Raw genomic sequence first — 18803 nt, forward strand, 5'->3', positions numbered from 1 at the left:
CGTATGATTTATTCATCAAGATCGATTGAACTAATTTGAAGAAAATTTTTTCTATAAAATTTGTTTATAACTTCTGTAAGAATATTTTTTTTCAAGATCATACTTGGCGTAAATTAGTCCTACAATGATGAGAATTTACTTCCCTAATGTGGACAAAATGCGAGAGAGTGCAGCCAATGATTATCGAAAAATTCGTGGAAAACAAATGATCGAAAACAATTCATCGAAAACACAATTTGTCCTAAACACAATTCGTCGAAAATTTTTTCTTCCAGTTTTTAACGTAAATGTGCTCAAAATGCCGAAGTTATTCTAGCCTTTCAGGTAGCCCAAGTTATTCTAACCTTTCGGGTGCCACTGACACCTTGCATTGCAGTCCTTGCATTTTTGAACAACAGAGAGTAATTCGTCCGGTTACCCTTAACGACTAAATACTCCGTAAAATTTTCTGTGTTAATGAGTTTATTCGACGAATTGTTATTCGACGAATTGTGTTTCGACGAATTGTTTCCGACGAATTTTCTGTAGACGGCAGCCAATCCGTGCTTACCCCTCATCCGCCTTCATGTAACTCAAAGAATTGATCTGACAACGGAGCATTGAGTGAGGGATTAAAGGTGACAAAGTTCTCGGTGAAAGGTGTACACATATGTGTGACTTGGAATACGATATACTTACCATAGATGAATATTTAAAACATTAACGAAGTGTACATGTCAAACTGGCTTGGAATAGCGATTGACGATATATCTAGGAGCTGCTGAAGGTGCAGTCCGAATAACAGCTTGAAGAGCCAGTGAAATCAAGATTCGCGGCCAAGTTACCTCAAGACGAGAGCGATAAATTTGTATAAAAAAAGAGTGGGAAGTGCACTTTTTTGTGTCATATTCCAATCCATGTAGTGCCTAGACTGCCTTTCTCACCTCGCGTTATACCAGTGCGGTTCACGAGACTATTATAGAATTGCATTCTCCCCAAATTTTGAGCAGTAAAAATAATCGGTCTTGTGTCGTGTACCAGCTACGGCAACGGTGCTCGTTAGACAACAGCCATACTGACAAGTAGAGTACTTTCTCAATACACCCGTCTCCCTCAGTCTGCGGATATGGAGTCACACTCCGAAATAGCGGAATGGTACCGAGGAAGATCGGTCTTTATTACCGGAGCAACAGGATTCGTTGGAAAAACGTTGGTCGAGAAGCTTTTGCGTTCCTGCCCCGACATCGGAACGATCTTTTTGCTGATTCGTGACAAGAAGGGCACGTCCCCTCGAGACCGTGTCGAGCAGATGCTGTCGGCGTGTTTGTTCGACGAGATTCGGACCGCTCAACCAAATCCAAGAGTCAAGCTCGTCGCCATTCCAGGGGATGTTAGCGTTCCAGGTCTGGGAATAACCGCCGAAGACAGGTCGCTTCTGCAAGACACAGTATCGGTGGTTTTTCACGTCGCAGCGACAGTGAGATTCACGGAGCCGCTGCGAAAAGCGGTGGACGTAAACATCGAAGGCACCAAGGCGATGCTCCAGCTCTCTCAGGGGATGAAAAACCTCCGCGCTATTGTCCACGTATCCACAGCTTACTCCAACTGCGGCATCCCCGTCATTCGTGAACGCATCTATCCGCCACCCATGGACTTGTGTAAGGTGAAGGATTGCGTGGCTGGCCTGGATGACGAGCTTTTGGACCTAATCACACCCAGGTTAATGAAGTTGCGTTTTCTCCACAGTTCTTATTGCTTGGTTCTAAGTATAACATTAGCACTGAATACAAACAAGGAAAGAATCACCTCTACTTATTTACTCTTGACGCATAAATGTAAATCAACAACGCCTCCGGGCGATACTTTACGCACCACGTATACCTCTTGAGATTGATTCTGACCGATTCAAGGCCATCGGTGTCACTGCTACCATCCATTCGACCTGCGTAGCAGACGAGACCGGTGACCTTGAATTGGTCAGAGTCTGCCGCGGCTTTTCAAATTTTTTTTGTTTCTTGGATTGATGTTGTGGTGTTTCGTAGTCCAACTTCAAGGTGCGGTGATTAAAAGTTTTTTCGAATTTGAAGTTTTTCAGTATCTCGCGGTGTTTATGGAAACCATTCCCACAAGTAATACCTCGAATCAATAATTTCGTTCCTTCCTCGACTGATAGTAGAATTATAGGATTCATTATTCTGGTAACTTGGATCAGAGTAAATACCATGATGATACCTGTATCACTACTATCGTGATAAACTCTCACGATACATTCTGACGTAAGACACGGGAAAAGTGCTTCTCCACCTCTTCGTTCTCATTTTCTGTCATCAGATATAACTTCACTGACGCGCATTTTTAGGTAATTTTATCAACAATCCCAGACGACTGTTTCGCTTTTATTAGATTTCAGTTCGACAGCCAAGAAACAGTTTGGCGTGTGGTATATGCACTAGGGTGGGCGAGAAAAATAAAAAAATTTTCCTTATTCAGTTTCCGTGAAAATATCGTTCAATATGACGAATAACAAATTCTGTGAAAGTTTGAGCTCTTAATATTAATATTAAGAGGTGCTTGATCGCGATTTGTCATTTCCCATTCGAATAACACGATCAAATTGTTTTTATTCGGAATTTTATTGCGTCCAAACAAATAAGCGAGTTGCAGAAATCAATACAGATCCGTGTAAGAAATTGAACGATCTACAAAAAAGGTCAGATGTGATTTTTCGTCACGTCGTCTCGTTGAATAGTTATCCAAGGTTAAAGTTCAACCTCAAATGGTATAAGATGACTTCGACAATTTTTTTATATTTCATCATAATAATGGCTCGAGAACATAAAACATCATATTTTTCGTGAGGTTCGTCAAGTATTCCACCAGAGGTATCCACCATGACGACTTGGTACAAATCTCTGCCAAATCTTCCTCTTTGATTCGTCGACGTCCCAGATTCGAGATTCTATTATTCTAAAATGTTATGACTCCTAAACGATGCACTTTTGAGAAAGCTTCACAAAAGGATTTTAGTCGACAGGGACCCGTGAGTTAGGACATGAGGTAAAAATTTGCAAAAAGTCAAAGTGCGGGATGGGGGGGGCTTACTTCACGCTAACCACTTTGTTTCTTGAATATCGAAAGAACTGTATTCCGCCAAACCTCAATACTGGACTGCCAAACACCACCAAACATCCACGAATCGATTCCAAAAGAGAAAAGTTTGAAAATCCGAGCTGGGTGGCCCATTTTACAATAGGTCAGGGTGCCTTTTTTATGGTTCGATTTTCTTTCGAAGGTTGATCGGTAAACTGCCCAACACTTACACATTCACCAAAGCTCTTGCGGAGCATCTAGTCGCAGAGCATTCGACTCAATTGCCAATTGCCGTCGTGCGGCCTTCCATTGTCTGTGCCTCGTGGAAGGAACCGGTTCCAGGATGGACTGACAGTTACAGTGGCCCAACTTTTGCGGTGATTGCTACCGCCAAGGGACTCGTGAGCAGTATTTACGGGAAGAAGAAACTTGTTGCCGATTTTATACCCGTTGATACATGCGTCAATATTTTCATAGCTGCCGCATGGGAAATCGGTACGTTCTTCCTGGTAGTCGATTTTTCGCCTATAGGTGTGGGTTTCCGTGGGAAAAAATCACCGTTGCTGGCTTTCAGTCTCTCGCATCCTATATTATCTACGGACATATATAGATGCTACAGTAGAAGTCAATAGTCACGGTTGAATGCCGAAAGAGAACTTTGCTTGTCCTTCCGGGTCCGACTGTCTTCATTTCAGTGATTCTTTGGTGTACACGAACGATTTTGGCGTAACTGAGTGATCGTTGAGCATCTTTTTATGTTTAATCAGGGAGCGGAGACAACACGAGACTCGTTCCAGATATACGAGTATATAATTGTGTCTCCAGACCATTCGGTCCCATTACGTGGGGCTTGTTTGTAGAGGAAATCCATGCCTGTGAGAGGAAATATGCCCTAAGTGACGTCTTCATGATTCCATACCTTACGATGACCGATTGCAGAATGACGCACATAGTGCTCAACGTCCTGAGGCAGGTACCCGGTGGTTTGGTAGATTACTTCACCTGGGTGTTGGGTGGAAAACCAAGGTGAGTGACATATACGGAAATACTGGGGCAATTATGATGGGATTGATTGATCGCGATTGTTTGCAGACTTCGCGCATCCCAAAAAAAGATACGCGTTGTAACCGAATCATTTGAATTCTTCACAACACACGAATGGGAATTCGAGTCGACGAATGTCAAGCTATTGAGGGACCGGATGTCGCCCGAAGATCGGGAGACCTTCAATATTGACATATCGAAGATAGAATGGAGGAAGTTTATCTACAATTACTACATGGGCATTCGGCGAAATATCATGCGCGAGGAAGATAGTACTCTTGAACACGGCAGAAAGATGATGGCCAGGAAAGCACTGATAGCGAAGACCATCCTGTTGGGCATTCTCTTCAGCATCGTACTCGGTGTCAGTAGCTTCTATAAAGTTTGGCTCCAAGGTATTCTATAAATCATTTGCAATTAAAAAAAAACATATTCAACCTCAGCTTCGTCAAGTCCAGTAAGCTGGTTAAACATTAATTTGCGTGCGAAATGTAGTACGTGTCGATGTAGTAGGGGGAGGGGGGGCAAAACAGGGCACTTAACGATATTAATATACCGTAAATCTATAATATACTTTTTCCTTGGTGTACAATATATATATATATATATATATATATATGTGTATATACCGTGTATCGGCTCCGCCGATTTAATGTTCTTTCTATTGTGTCTGGTCCGTAAGGAAATTCTGTGACCTGCTATTTACATGTACATGCAGCATACACTCTTGTATTTCTGTTTTTCATAGCGATCCACAAGACGCAGTTATTAAATTAAATTTATTATCATAATCAAGTGTTCGATTGTGCCAATTACCCTATTCCCTCCTAAACTGACCCTGGTAGACTCTGAGCATCCGGCTGAAGGGGTTTGCAACCGCCACCAAAGGGTAATTCGACCGACCAGGATCGGTAAAACCCACCGTTGAACATTATAATGGCATCGGCCGTACCAGAGTGCATGAGGGGTATGAACACCACTTCGTTACAATATCATGGGATTGTAATTGGAATCTTGCATTTTGTGCAGTTGGGAATCCACCTCCATTCGCGCATTATCAGATTGGTCGGACGAAATTGACGAAGTAGGAGGTACTTATTATCTATGGACAATTGTGAGGATGCACAGTTGAGCAATCAAGCCGCAGAGTATGTAGTGCCACCATTGTCTCTGCAAGGCATGAGATTGGTTCACGGATCTTTTCTATAGATCCTTCTTACACATCGATTGAAGTTCCGCGCGTCAACGACTGTTGACTTGGCAGTTTAAAGTTCTGCATAATCTCAATAAACAGATTAAAAAAAAAAAGGAATCGTGATTCAAGATTAATTCATTGCTCTTCGTGCTATTATGCTCTTATTAAGCTTAGAAGAAGATTACAATCGGTATTTTCGTTGGGTTTTGAACCTCAGAACCATAAACGTGTCTTATTATTCGTCACTAAGGCCGTAGTAGGATTAAAGCACGGTTTTGCTGCCCTCGCTCGGATTTTGTCCATAGTAGGGTAGTAAATTGTTATCATTATAGAACAAATTTACCGCAAGCATGAACTTGAAGAATGTGAAATTGTTTCTTGACTTACAATTAAATAAAGTATTACATTTAATTTGTTCAAATTATGCTCACTCGATTGAGTCATAAGTTAAAAATTGAGTTAACCCCCATTTCTCGTGAAATCAGAGACTTGTTAGGGGCCAAGAAAATGTTATTTTTTTTCAACTGTGAAGTACCCTGTCGAAAATTCAAAAAAAAATATTTTGTAACTTAGGATGTGAATATATCACAGAAAAAATGGCGTTAGTACAAAAAAAGGTTCATTAAAAACGGGTTGTCTGTAAAGTCGGTTTACGGACGATAATTTTACGTGATAACGTCATAAGAAAACATTGATGAAAAATTGCATACTTTTATGAATTGAATTGAATTATTATCACTGAATTATCATTATTTTGTATAATACAAAGAAGGAGTTAATTGAAAATTACAATTTTTTCTGTAAATTAACATTTATGTATTTGCACTTTTTTTCGTACCTCGCTCTCGCTTGCACGCTCGGCTCAGGCGGAACGTTACTATGAGTCATGCTGTTTCGTGAGTGCAGCCGGCGTTCACCGATTTATAAGACGTTATCACGTCAAAAAAATCTTTATCGAATTTCGATAACTTATTCATCCTTGTCTCACTAACGTATTTGATTCTGAATTTTTTTCAAAACTGACTTAATACTTGACATAACATATATTTTATTCATTAAGATTGATTGAGCTAATTTGGAGAAAAATTTTTATTCTTCATATTTCAAGATTTGCTTATAACTTCTGTGGGAAATTTTTTTTCCAAAATCATACTTAACGTAAATTAGTCCTATAATGTTAACAATTTACTCTCCTAATATGGACCAAAACCAATTGAGTGCAGCCAATCCGTGCTTATCCTGCTTCGGCCTTTATACGTATAACTGGAAGAATTGATCTGACAACGGAGCATTGAGTGAGGGATTAAAGGTGACAAGGTTCTCGGTGAAAGGTGTACACATATGTGTGACTTGGAATACGATATACTTACCATAGATGAATATTTAAAACATTAACGAAGTGTACATGTCGAACCGGCTTGGAATAGCGATTGACGATACATCTAGGAGCTGCTGAAGGTGCGGTCCGAATAACAGCTTTAAGAGCCAGTGAAATCAAGATTCGCGGCAGCGAATCGCCGCCATGTTACCTTAAGATGAGAGCTATAAATTTATCTAGAGAAAGAGTGGGAAGTGCACTTTTTTGTGTCATATTCCAATCCATGTAGTGTCTAGACTGCCATTCTCACCTCGCGTTATATCAGTGCGGTTCACGAGACTATTATAGAATTGCATTCTCCCTAACTTTTGAGCAGTAAAAATAATCGGTCTTGTGTCGTGTACCAGCTACGGCAACGGTGCTCGTTAGACAACAGCCATACTGACAAGTAGAGTACTTTCTCAATACACCTCAATACAATCCCTCAGTCTGCGGATATGGAGTCACACTCCGAAATAGCGGAATGGTACCGAGGAAGATCAGTCTTTATTACCGGAGCAACAGGATTCGTTGGAAAAACGTTGGTCGAAAAGCTTCTGCGTTCCTGCCCCGACATCGGAACGATCTTTTTACTGATTCGTGACAAGAAGGGCACGTCCCCTCGAGACCGTGTCGAGCAGATGCTGTCGGCGTGTTTGTTCGACGAGATTCAGACCGCTCAACCAAATCCAAGAGTCAAGCTCGTTGCCATTCCAGGGGATGTTCGCGTTCCAGGTCTGGGAATAACCGCCGAAGACAGGTCGCTTCTGCAAGACACAGTATCGGTGGTTTTTCACGTCGCAGCGACAGTGAGATTCACGGAGCCGCTGCGAAAAGCGGTGGACGTAAACATCGAAGGCACCAAGGCGATGCTCCAGCTCTCTCAGGGGATGAAAAACCTCCGCGCTATTGTCCACGTATCCACAGCTTACTCCAACTGCGGCATCCCCGTCATTCGTGAACGCATCTATCCGCCACCCATGGACTTGTGTAAGGTGAAGGATTGCGTGGCTGGCCTGGATGACGAGCTTTTGGACCTAATCACACCCAGGTTAATGAAGTTGCGTTTTCTCTACAGTTCTTATTGCTTGGTTCTAAGTATAACATTAGCACTGAATACAAACAAGGAAAGAATCACCTCTACTTATTTACTCTTGATGCATAAATGTAAATCAACAACGCCTCCGGGCGATACTTTACGCACCACGTATACCTCTTGAGATTGATTCTGACCGATTCAAGGCCATCGGTGTCACTGCTACCATCCATTCGACCTGCGTAGCAGACGAGACCGGTGACCTTGAATTGGTCAGAGTCTGCCGCGGCTTTTCAATTTTTTTTTGTTTCTTTGATTGATTTTGTGGTGTTTCGTCGTCCAACTTCAAGGTGTGGTGGATAAAAGTTTATTCAAAATTGAAGTTTTTCAGTATCTAACGGTGTTTATGAGAACCATCCCACAAGTATTACCTCGAATCAATAAGTCCGTTCCTTCCTCGACTGAAAGTAGAATTATAGGATTCATTATTCTGGTAACTTGGATCAGAGTAAATACCATGATGATACCTGTATCACTACTATCGTGATAAACTCTCACGATACATTCTGACGTAAGACACGGGAAAAGTGATTCTCCACCTCTTCGTTTTCATTTTCTGTCATCAGATATAACTTCGCTGACGCGTATTTTTAGGTAATTTTATCAACAATCCCAGCCGACTGTTTCGCTCTTATTAGGTTTCACTTCGACAGCCAAGAAACAGTTTGGCGTGTGGTATATGCACTAGTAGGGTGGGCGAAAAAAATTACTTTTTTTTCTTCATTTAGTTTCCCTGAAAATATCGTTCAAGATGACGAATAACAAATTCTGTGAAAGTTTGGACTCTTTATATTAATATTAAGAGGTGCTTGATCGCGATTTTTTATTTCCCATTCGAATAACACAATCAAATTGTTTTTTTCGGAATTTTATTGCGTCCGAACAAATAAGCGAGTTGCAGAAATCAATACAGATTCCTGTAGGAAATTGAACGATCTGCAAAAAAGGTCAGATGTGATTTTTCGTCACATCGACTCGTTAAATAGGTATCCAAGGTTAAAGAGTTCCACAATTTTTTTATATTTCATCACGAAATAATGGCTCGAAAACATAAAACATCATATTCTTTGTAACATCTGCTTGGAAAGTGTCATTTTCGAGGGTCGTGTAGCGTGCATGAAGTGCCTTATTCCTGAATAACAGAGTTGGCGCATGCGTTCACTTGATATGCTCTATTTCCCGGTGCGTAAGATTGGTGACGCATGCGCACATTCGATATGCCCTATTTCCCGCTGCAGCGTATCCTTGTTACCGACAGTAACGCCATCCGGCTTCAGCGACGTATGTGCGATCTCGACTATTGCCTAAATTCAGGTTTCGCAGTCGGCCGTTTTGTATCGCGTCAACCTGTCAATTCGACGTTGGTTTGCCTCTCAAATAACACGTTTCTTCGCATGTATTACTAAAAATAGCGTGTGCAGCGCGTGCGTGAAGGCGATATCTGTCTCGTGTGATTGCAGCACTCACCTCAGCGCATACGGCATTCGCGCGAGTTCTCGTGTGATTACGGTCACTCGATCTCGCGCGAATGCGCATGCACCGTGGGCTCGTGCGGCAAACTTCACACTCTTCGGATATCGCCTGCTTCACGCGCTAGCTACACAATATACTATTTCATGAAGTTCGTCAAGTATTGGTAGTACTTGGTAAAAAGTTTGATGTTTTGAAGCGGAAAATTGATGTTTTACCAAAAAATACTTGATAAACTTCACGAAAAATATGATGTTTTGGAGCCATTATTTCGTGATGAAATATAAAAAAAATTGTGGATGTTATCGTATATCATTTGAGGATGAACTTTAACCTTGAATATCTTTTAAACGAGTCGACATGGCAAAAAATCACATCGAACTTTTTTTGTAAATCGTTCAATATCCTATAGAAATATTTATTGATTTTTACATCTCGCTCATTTGTTAGAACGCAATAAAATTATAAGGAAAAAAAAAATTACGGTTTTTATTAAAATGGGAAATCAAAAGCCGCGATTTAGCACCTCTTTGATATGAATATTAAGAGCTCATCTTTTCACGGAATTTAGTTTTCAACATCTTGAACGGAATTTGACGGAAGCTGCAGAAATTTTTTTTTTATTTTTGCCCTACCCTAATATGCACCATGTGTATTGGTTGATCGAAAGGTGTTAATGAGAACTGAGCATATTCACGTGTCTAATGGTGTTCGCGTTTGTTGTCAGTAACGACGCCGTCTCTTCGGAGGATGATCGGAAATAATTTTATCTGCACCCGGTCGCGAGTCAGTTCCTCAAAAATCCATAACTCAAAAACGGTGCGATTTTTCCAAGCTGGGTCCCGTTGGGAAAGAAGAAAAAGAAAATTGTCCCAGGACGTTTTTTGAAAAAGTAATCGTACCGGAAAACCCGACAATCGTAAAATTACGCACCGCACCTTTCGCCGACTAAAGGTATCCACCATGACGACTTAGTACAAATCTCTGCCAAATCTTTCTCTTTGATTCGTCAACGTCCCAGATTCGAGATTCTATTATTCCAAAATTTCATGACTCCCAAACGGTGCACTTTTTGGGGAGCTTCACGAAATGATGTTAATCGACAGGGACCCGTGAGTTAGGACATTAGGTAAAAACTTGCAAAAAGTCAAAGTGCGGGGGGAGGGGGGGGGGGGGGGGGGGCTGACTTCGCGCTAACCACTTTGTTTCTTGAATATCGAAAGAACTGTATTTCGCCAAACCTCAATACTGGACTGCCAAACACCACCAACCGTCCACGAATCGATTCCAAAAGAGAAAAGTTTGAAAATCCGAGCTGGGTGGCCAATTTCACAATAGGTCAGGGTGCCTTTTTTATGGTTCGATTTTCTTTCGAAGGTTGATCGGTAAACTGCCCAACACTTACACATTTACCAAAGCTCTTGCGGAGCATCTAGTCGCAGAGCATTCGACTCAATTGCCAATTGCCGTCGTGCGGCCTTCCATGGTCTTAGCCTCGTGGAAGGAACCGGTTCCAGGATGGACTGACAGTTACAGTGGCCCAACTCTTGCGGTGATTGCTACCGCCAAGGGACTCGTGAGCAGTATTTACGGGAAGAAGAAACTTGTTGCCGATTTTATACCCGTTGATACATGCGTCAATATTTTCATAGCTGCCGCATGGGAAATCGGTACGTTCTTCCTGGTAGTCGATCTTTCGCCTATAGGTGTGGGTTTCCGTGGGAAAAAATCACCGTTGCTGGCTTTCAGTCTCTCGCATCCTATATTATCTAAGGACATATATAGATGCTACAGTAGAAGTCAATAGTCACGGTTGAATGCCGAAAGAGAACTTTGCTTGTCCTTCCGGGTCCGACTGTCTTCATTTCAGTGATTCTTTGGTGTACACGAACGATTTTGGCGTAACTGAGTGATCGTTGAGCATCTTTTTATGTTTAATCAGGGAGCGGAGACAACACGAGACTCGTTCCAGATATACGAGTATATAATTGTGTCTCCAGACCATTCAGTCCCATTACGTGGGGCTTGTTTGTAGAGGAAATCCATGCCTGTGAGAGGAAATATGCCCTAAGTGACGTCTTCATGATTCCATACCTTACGATGACCGATTGCAGAATGACGCACATAGTGCTCAACGTCCTGAGGCAGGTACCCGGTGTTTTGGTAGATTACTTCACCTGGGTGTCGGGTGGAAAACCAAGGTGAGTGACATATACGGAAATACTGGGGCAATTATGATGGGATTGATTGATCGCGATTGTTTGCAGACTTCGCGCATTCCAAAAAAAGATACGCGTTGTAACCGAATCATTCGAATTCTTCACAACACACGAATGGGAATTCGAGTCGACGAATGTCAAGCTATTGAGGGACCGGATGTCGCCCGAAGATCGGGAGACCTTCAATATTGACATATCGAAGATAGAATGGAGGAAGTTTATCTACAATTACTACATGGGCATTCGGCGAAATATCATGCGCGAGGAAGATAGTACTCTTGAACACGGCAGAAAGATGATGGCCAGGAAAGCACTGATAGCGAAGACCATTCCATGGGGCATTCTCGTCAGCATCGTACTCGGGGTTATTAGCTTCTATGGAGTTCAGCTCCAAGGTATCCTGTAAATCATTTGCAATTTTTTGAAAATATGTGTCACCTCAGATCCGTCAGTTTCGGTATGCTGGCTTACGTCGCCGTAATCAATAGTTCATAAGATAGAGTAGAAAAATAAAGTAACGTTTCGTCTCTCGAGAGTCTGAAAGATATATTTTCATACGTTTGAATTACACGGGATTTTTGAATGACAAGACGTGTAACATAGAAATAGAATGAGATCGGGTAAAAATAATCAGGGTAGAAAATCAGTTCAAGCTAAAGTAACACAGTAAAACCTCCATTACCCGTGGGGAGACAACGGAACTGGGGCATCACGAATAAATGAAATCCACTAATAATCGGAATATATAATAAACACGTCATTTCATTCAGAGTTCAGCACAGTTCTTTATTAATCTTGCAAACAATACGTGGCAGTATCATAGGTATGATTGAGGAAAAACAAAAGAAATGTTTTTTTGATCAAATATCCGCTCAACTTTGTTAATATCGGCACTTATCAAAGACTAGATATCCTGGCATGTTATTTGTGGCAGTGCTACGCCTGCAAACCGCACCTACAATAAATGGATGGCATCTATGTATACACGGTTGCCATACGTTAAGAGCTTCATTCAAATTTACCATTTCCTCTCACACGATCAGTCAGATATCTAAGCTACCACACTCTGTAAACTCATCACCCAGATCGAGAAAATTATTTTTCCAACTGTTATATGTTTTTGAGTCCTGAAAGACATGGCCCTTTAAAAAATTCAGTTTATTAATTGATCTCACCATCGGCAAACGATACAAAGTGGTTTAATGTACAGTAAGACGTATCGGAGATAATTCATTTCACACAAAACTCTCGGAATAGAGAGCGTGCGCAGATTTCAAGGACGTCAAGATTATGCCACTTTTGAAAAGCGTCAATCGACGCCGTGCTTGGCTCTCGAGATCCTCACAAGAACCGTGCGTAACTGATTTCACTTATAATAGCTAATACGTGACAGGTATTTAGTTTCTTAGAACGTAACTTTTTAAGAATTTTTGATTGAGATGGTCAACGCTTTGTACACTTCAATAAAGAGGTATTTTACTCACACCTATTCCGCAGTAGGTTTGAATCAAATGCTTGTTTTTCCAGGAATGATCAAATAATAATTTTTCATCGTAACAGTTTTCTACACATGCATCCACGTATGCAAATTCAACTACGCGTAAAAGTCAAGGATTTTCACGATTTACTGGGTCATTCAATCATCGTGTGTGACAAATTATACTTAGCCAATATGTAATACATATTGACTGCATAATTTCAACGAAAGCAATTTTCTGAGGTCTTGTGAATCTACAGTGATTTCAGATAAAAAATAATCAGAACGATATTATCTTGTCTTCCAGTCTCGATGCTGATTTGTGATTTTATTTGTCTTTAAGTAAAGAGTTGATCTATTCGTCAATTGTCAGGCAAGTATATTTATTGAACTCAATGTACAATTATATCCGACGATGGCTTATCATTATTATGAGCTTTCGATGAATAAAATGACCTTTCTCATATTAAAGATTTGGACTATATTGTGAGGCTCGCAAAGTCAACCTGAAGTACCTTCTTTAATTAACGGTGGTGCCTTGACTGGGTATACTCTGTTTGTTTCTCGGATTTGAAACGTTCGATTTCATCACCGGTTGATTCGTAGAACTGAATTATTTTCGTTATATGAACAAAGTATTGATACATCTATCGGGCGAGTAAAATTATCAATACGTTTACCAACAACCGGATTTAATTACCTAGTTTTGATCCGTACAGTTATGTACGAGACTATTCGAATAAATCCTCAAACTTGGAGTGTATCCTACAGTACTAATTGGCCGTTGGTGCTATAAAGTATGGAATTCGGTCAACATTTAATTCGTTTTGCAATTTAACGGTTGTGAGCTGTTGCGATAGCTGATCCTTTGGTAAATGAAAGTGTCAACGGTAGACCATGGGCAGTGAATTAGTATGCCCGTAGAAGACACGAAGAATTTTAGCTGGATTGTACTTTGGCCGTAAGTCTCCCACTCCAAAAATCCTAACTCGGATCAGTGAACATATTCATCAAAATTCATTAGTGCTCTTCGCTGAGCGGAATTAACCGTCGTACGAAGAACGCCGGCACATCAAGTGTGAGTACTTAGTCGCAAGTAGCTATTCAAACAACACAACCGTCATCGAGCGTCTCGTTTCGTGGAAAATTAATTCCCCGCGATTGTACAGTCCTTTAAATTAGCAAGGAATTGGCCGATCGAGATGGCGGCTGAATCTGAGATTGCGAGATGGTATCGAGGAAGAACGGTTTTCATTACTGGGGCAACGGGTTTCATGGGTAAGGTGCTCTTGGAGAAACTGCTACGATCCTGTCCGGAAATTGGACCGATCTACATTCTGGTCCGTGAGAAAAAAGATGTTCTCTCCCACGAGCGGGTCGAGAATATGCTGACATCCGATCTCTTCAAAGAACTTCGAAATTTCGGAATCATCCAGGGTGACAAAATCTACGCCATCCCCGGGGACGTCAGCCAACCAGAGCTAGGAATATCTCCCGAAGACAGGCGCCTCCTTCAGGAAACGGTGTCCGTGGTCTTCCACGTCGCAGCCACCGTCAGATTTGACGAGCCCCTCCGACTCGCCGTGGCGATGAATTTCGAGGGCACCAGAGCAATGCTGCAGCTTTGTCAAGGCATGGCGCACCTTGCCGCTATTGTCCACGTCTCCACTGCCTACTCTAATTGCGACCTTTCCGTTATCGAGGAGCGTGTATATCCGCCGCCTGCGAACCCTACTAAGGTCCTGCAGTACGTTGCGGGACTGGACAATGACGCCTTGGATTTCGTAACGCCAAGGTAATCGAACAACAACGGCAACTGATGTGAGACTTGACACCAAATATCGATGCGAACGTCACTGGTACAATCAACTTCAATTTGGACTCTCACTATCACTCCGTGCAAGTGATCAATCGCAACTCACAATCAAACAGTTTCTCCTGACATAGACATTCGTTTGATATTGAACACAAATAATTGGCTAATTCACGGCTGGATGTATAAAAATATCTAATTGCCATTGCAAAGGCGTCACTCGGCTTCCGGTCACCGGCCGGAGTCGGTATATCATTAGATGGGTATCATTACTTGCAGACCTTCGCAGCGATCTTTTAATTTTGCAATTAATTAGCCGCGGATGTCCGGATTCTGTGAGATAGAACGCTTCGTAATGGTGTTTTGTGATTATTTACAGGCTAATATACAACCACCCAAACACCTACACTTTCACTAAAGCCCTGGCTGAGGACATCGTCGCAAGGCATTCTACCGTTCTGCCAATCGTTATCGTGAGACCCTCGATAGTCGCAGCATCTTGGAAAGAGCCGAGACCAGGATGGGTTGACAATTTCAATGGGCCAACCGCGCTGGTAGTTGGCGCAGGCAAGGGTCTGCTCAAGAGCATCTTCGGTCGAAAGAATGTAGTAGTTGACATGATACCCGTCGACGTTTGCATCAATTTGTTCATAGCTGCTGCTTGGGAGATGGGTAAGCTATCAAAACGAAATACACCGAAAGCCAATCACCGGTAGGTCGTTATTTCAAATAAGAACTGACCTTTTTTCCTGCTTCTTTAAATTCTCAATGGCGAAGGTCGGTACAAGTACGTAACGGATACACAAAGAGAAACAGTATATTTTCGAAATTTTTAAGGTACGAGAAAAAGTAGCAAGCTTGTACCAGATGTCCTCGTCTACAACTGCGTCTCTGGTCCATTTAATCGGTTAACATGGAACGATTTTATAACACACATGTATCCCTGTGGAGTAAATTATGCGATGAGTGACACCGTCTCAGCACCCGATATCGTTATGACGGCATCGAGGGTCAGACACGCATTTAGGACACTTTTTTATCAATCGATACCTGCCCATGTTGGGGACTTAATCATTCGGTCTTCGGGCGGTAAGCCAAAGTAAGTTTGTCCACGGCATTAAAAATTCCCTGTAAGTACAAATGGCCCTTTTTCAGATTGAAGTACTATCAGCAGAAATTGAATCACATGGTGTCGTTACTCGAGTTTTTTACCACGCGTGAATGGGAGTTCAAAGCGAACAATGTTAAGCAGCTAAATAACCGATTAAGTCCAGCCGACCAGGAAATCTTTGGTTTTGATATCAGGAAGTTGGACTGGAAAGACTATGTCGTGAGCTACTACATCGGTATAAAAAAAAATGTGCTCAGAGAAGAAGACGACGCGATTCCTGCTGCTCAAAAAAGGATTGCAGCGTTTAAATTTGTGGGACACGCTTTCAAGGTTGGTCTTATGGTCCTTGTCAGCATCTATTTGTTGAAACATTACAATCTGTCGAAGTTGCGAAAACTTAGGTAACCTACAAAATGTTGACAAAATTAACCTTCAGGGATTCAATGCGATTCCTTCCTGTATCCCTGCTATTTTAATATCCTGAATGCATTATTTGCATATATTTATTTCTTCTACGTTTCCTCCTACAGGAATAATAATGTAGATAACTATTATTCAAGAATAAATGAACAACCACAATGATATTGATAACAATAATTTTCCTTACATTTGGTTCGCATATCGTCGTATTTATATGTGACATGGCTACGTTGATACGCGATTGAATCGAGTATAACCAAGGAACCATCGATAAAATGCATCTTGAAATCAATGAGTAAAATTTGCGTTTTGCATATACACGAAATCATCACATCTATCGTCTATCAATTAATATAAATGTCGCTTTAACATATCCGAAAAAAGTAATGCGACTTTTATCTATTTTGTATGATTTTATAAAGAGCCTAAGATTACGCAGCCCATAAAATTAGGTTTGAATTAATTAATGGTTAACGGTAAATATAATATTTACTGCGCGTGCACATACTTACATTACTTACAATTTACGTACATGTTGTATGCAATTTATGGTTTGCATATTATTCCCCTCCATATCTGTACTTGGATTATGCAGTCGGCCCTGTAGAGTTGAGTATTGCATATTATTGGTTTCGCAATCCTGCGTCTTAGGCGAGGAATTTCAATGTATATTTACCATAATGTTGTTTACACTGAGAGTCTGTTACAACGTTTGGAGTCATCCAACGTTGATTTTATTATTCTCATCTTGGAAGCGAGATTTGATTTACTCGAAGTAAATATAGTTTAAGCTTCGTTGAACCACGACACTGTAGAATAGTTAATAATTTACACGCAGGAGGCTCAATTATTTGAAAATTCAAGGAGACAGAAAATACTTTAGTGAACGACGGTGCCCAGGGAGTCAGGTGTTACTAATATCGCAAAGTAACGAGTCGCCAGTGTTACAGACGTATCTTTACCACGTAGTCTTGTGCCATGTATGTATGTATGTACGTAGTTGAAAAAAAGTTTATACAGATCTCGTGATAGCGACTAATTAACAAGTTTTCAAAATTACGTTTCAACTACTAAAGCTAAATGAAGTCAGGATAGATCAGGGTCGTAATGTGATTCTGGGTAATTTTATCTGCATATTTTTTTTCTTAGAACTGTCATTTGCATATTTGAAGTGAGTGATGTTTTTGCTGATTTATTTGCAATGACAAATACACTCGGCAATTTGAAGTTAGCTGTATTTTTTTTAAGAAAGGCTTCTTATTTAAATGAGCATTGACTCTTATGCAATGAAAAAAAAAACGCGTATTCACGTCTTAGCAAATTTGTTTGTAATAATTCGTTATGACGTCAATTCCGTCAGCAGTAACGTTTAACACCTAACGCACAGGTTTCATTCTGATAATCCAAGAATATGGGTGTATAATAGTAAAGCATAGGGCGAAAATGAGTTTCATGAGTAATTACAGTCCCATCGTGACCAAACATTTTTTGAACTCCTATATCGATACACCCGTGATCGTAAGCTGTGCGAAGAAAATATTGTACGTGGCATTATGGATGCTCGCCACGTTATCCATGTTTGCATATTGTATATTCTTGAGGATATTTACCACTTTGGGTTATACACCCATAATGCGGGTAAGACATGCAATTTCGAAAACTGGATATATTTGACGAATAATCAAACGCGATTATATTATTATCTGTGGCATAATTGGCATAAGTTGTTGGCTCTTGATAATCTGAAGTACGTAATTTGATAACTCAATTAGTTCCATATTCATCGATGATTTCTCACTATTACGTGACAGTAAAAATTGCTGTATGAGAAAACATGATTTCTCAGCACTTGTGCTTACGATTAGCTGGCTATTTCGCATATATGCGTTACAGGATCGTCGATACTGAATCGAATTCCGCTCGATTAAGCGTTTTGATGTCAAATTCACAATCAGGTGGAATAACAGATCGAATTACCGAAATAAAGGATACCATTTGGCCTGTGGTCAATATACTGATCCTTTCGGAAGATGATTGATGATCTGAACTGAACCGGTTTTTACTCTTACTACTACTCTACTGAATAATTATTCTTAAAAAAATTAAAATTTTTTATTTATGTCCAATAATGACGTGTTTTAGTGTAACTGAACCTTTTCTAATGACACTCAACTATTTAACGTTTTTTAGACAAGCTCTAGGTAAAATCTTACGTAAGAAGGGGGAAGGGGATCCTTACATGAAATGTAAACGAAAAAGAAGTGTAAAAAATTAGAAACATGAAAACAAAACTATATAAATAAATAAATAGCGCGTCGTCAAATGGAAAGTGTCTCAAACATGAACGTATGATTGTTGCTGTGCTTAAAGTTACAGATTATTATTAAAACTACTACGACTGGTATGTGTCAGTAAAGTGAAACAGACAATTTTTAAATCTTTCATTTTTTTTAGTTTTTTTTTGTAGTTCTTCTGTTTTGTAATAGTACAGTACGATTATTAATTAAATTAATAATAATAAATATTGTTTTC

The 18803-nt window shown here is 40.6% G+C and overlaps 2 protein-coding genes across 3 annotated transcripts; both read left to right on the forward strand.

Annotated features, from left to right (window-relative positions):
* Positions 1–798: 798 nt before the first annotated feature.
* Positions 799–13156, forward strand: LOC124409391 (fatty acyl-CoA reductase 1-like). Of its 2 annotated transcripts, XM_046886976.1 has the most exons (6): positions 799–1698; positions 3272–3404; positions 7130–7716; positions 10609–10901; positions 11174–11432; positions 11499–13156. In XM_046886976.1, exons 1-6 carry the CDS (start codon positions 1106–1108, stop codon positions 11854–11856), a joined length of 2223 nt encoding a protein of 740 aa, XP_046742932.1. In that variant the 5' UTR covers positions 799–1105; the 3' UTR covers positions 11857–13156. The 2 variants fall into 2 exon arrangements, with proteins under 2 accessions (XP_046742932.1, XP_046742933.1); XM_046886977.1 differs by lacking the exons at positions 7130–7716; positions 10609–10901; positions 11174–11432; positions 11499–13156 and adding exons at positions 3837–4095; positions 4162–4741 and having other exon boundaries at positions 3272–3564.
* Positions 13157–14012: 856 nt separating this feature from the next.
* LOC124409601 (putative fatty acyl-CoA reductase CG5065) lies at positions 14013–16512 on the forward strand. The gene is made up of 4 exons (XM_046887319.1): positions 14013–14722; positions 15120–15412; positions 15578–15839; positions 15896–16512. Exons 1-4 carry the CDS (start codon positions 14130–14132, stop codon positions 16254–16256), a joined length of 1509 nt encoding a protein of 502 aa, XP_046743275.1. The 5' UTR covers positions 14013–14129; the 3' UTR covers positions 16257–16512.
* Positions 16513–18803: the final 2291 nt, after the last annotated feature.

Source organism: Diprion similis, chromosome 8 (assembly GCF_021155765.1).
Source record: "Diprion similis isolate iyDipSimi1 chromosome 8, iyDipSimi1.1, whole genome shotgun sequence".
NCBI lineage: Eukaryota > Metazoa > Arthropoda > Insecta > Hymenoptera > Diprionidae > Diprion > Diprion similis.

What these genes read in the sequence shown, in the direction of transcription:
- LOC124409391 (XM_046886976.1), top strand. Translation starts at nt 1,106, where the DNA reads ATGGAGTCACACTCCGAAATAGCGGAATGGTACCGAGGAAGATCGGTC. An exon ending in AGCTGCCGCATGGGAAATCG is followed by an intron (nt 10,902 to 11,173) that starts GTACGTTCTTCC and finishes ATGTTTAATCAG; the next exon opens with GGAGCGGAGACAACACGAGA. An exon ending in GTGTCGGGTGGAAAACCAAG is followed by an intron (nt 11,433 to 11,498) that starts GTGAGTGACATA and finishes GATTGTTTGCAG; the next exon opens with ACTTCGCGCATTCCAAAAAA.
- LOC124409601 (XM_046887319.1), top strand. Translation starts at nt 14,130, where the DNA reads ATGGCGGCTGAATCTGAGATTGCGAGATGGTATCGAGGAAGAACGGTT. An exon ending in TTGGATTTCGTAACGCCAAG is followed by an intron (nt 14,723 to 15,119) that starts GTAATCGAACAA and finishes GATTATTTACAG; the next exon opens with GCTAATATACAACCACCCAA. An exon ending in AGCTGCTGCTTGGGAGATGG is followed by an intron (nt 15,413 to 15,577) that starts GTAAGCTATCAA and finishes GAAATTTTTAAG; the next exon opens with GTACGAGAAAAAGTAGCAAG.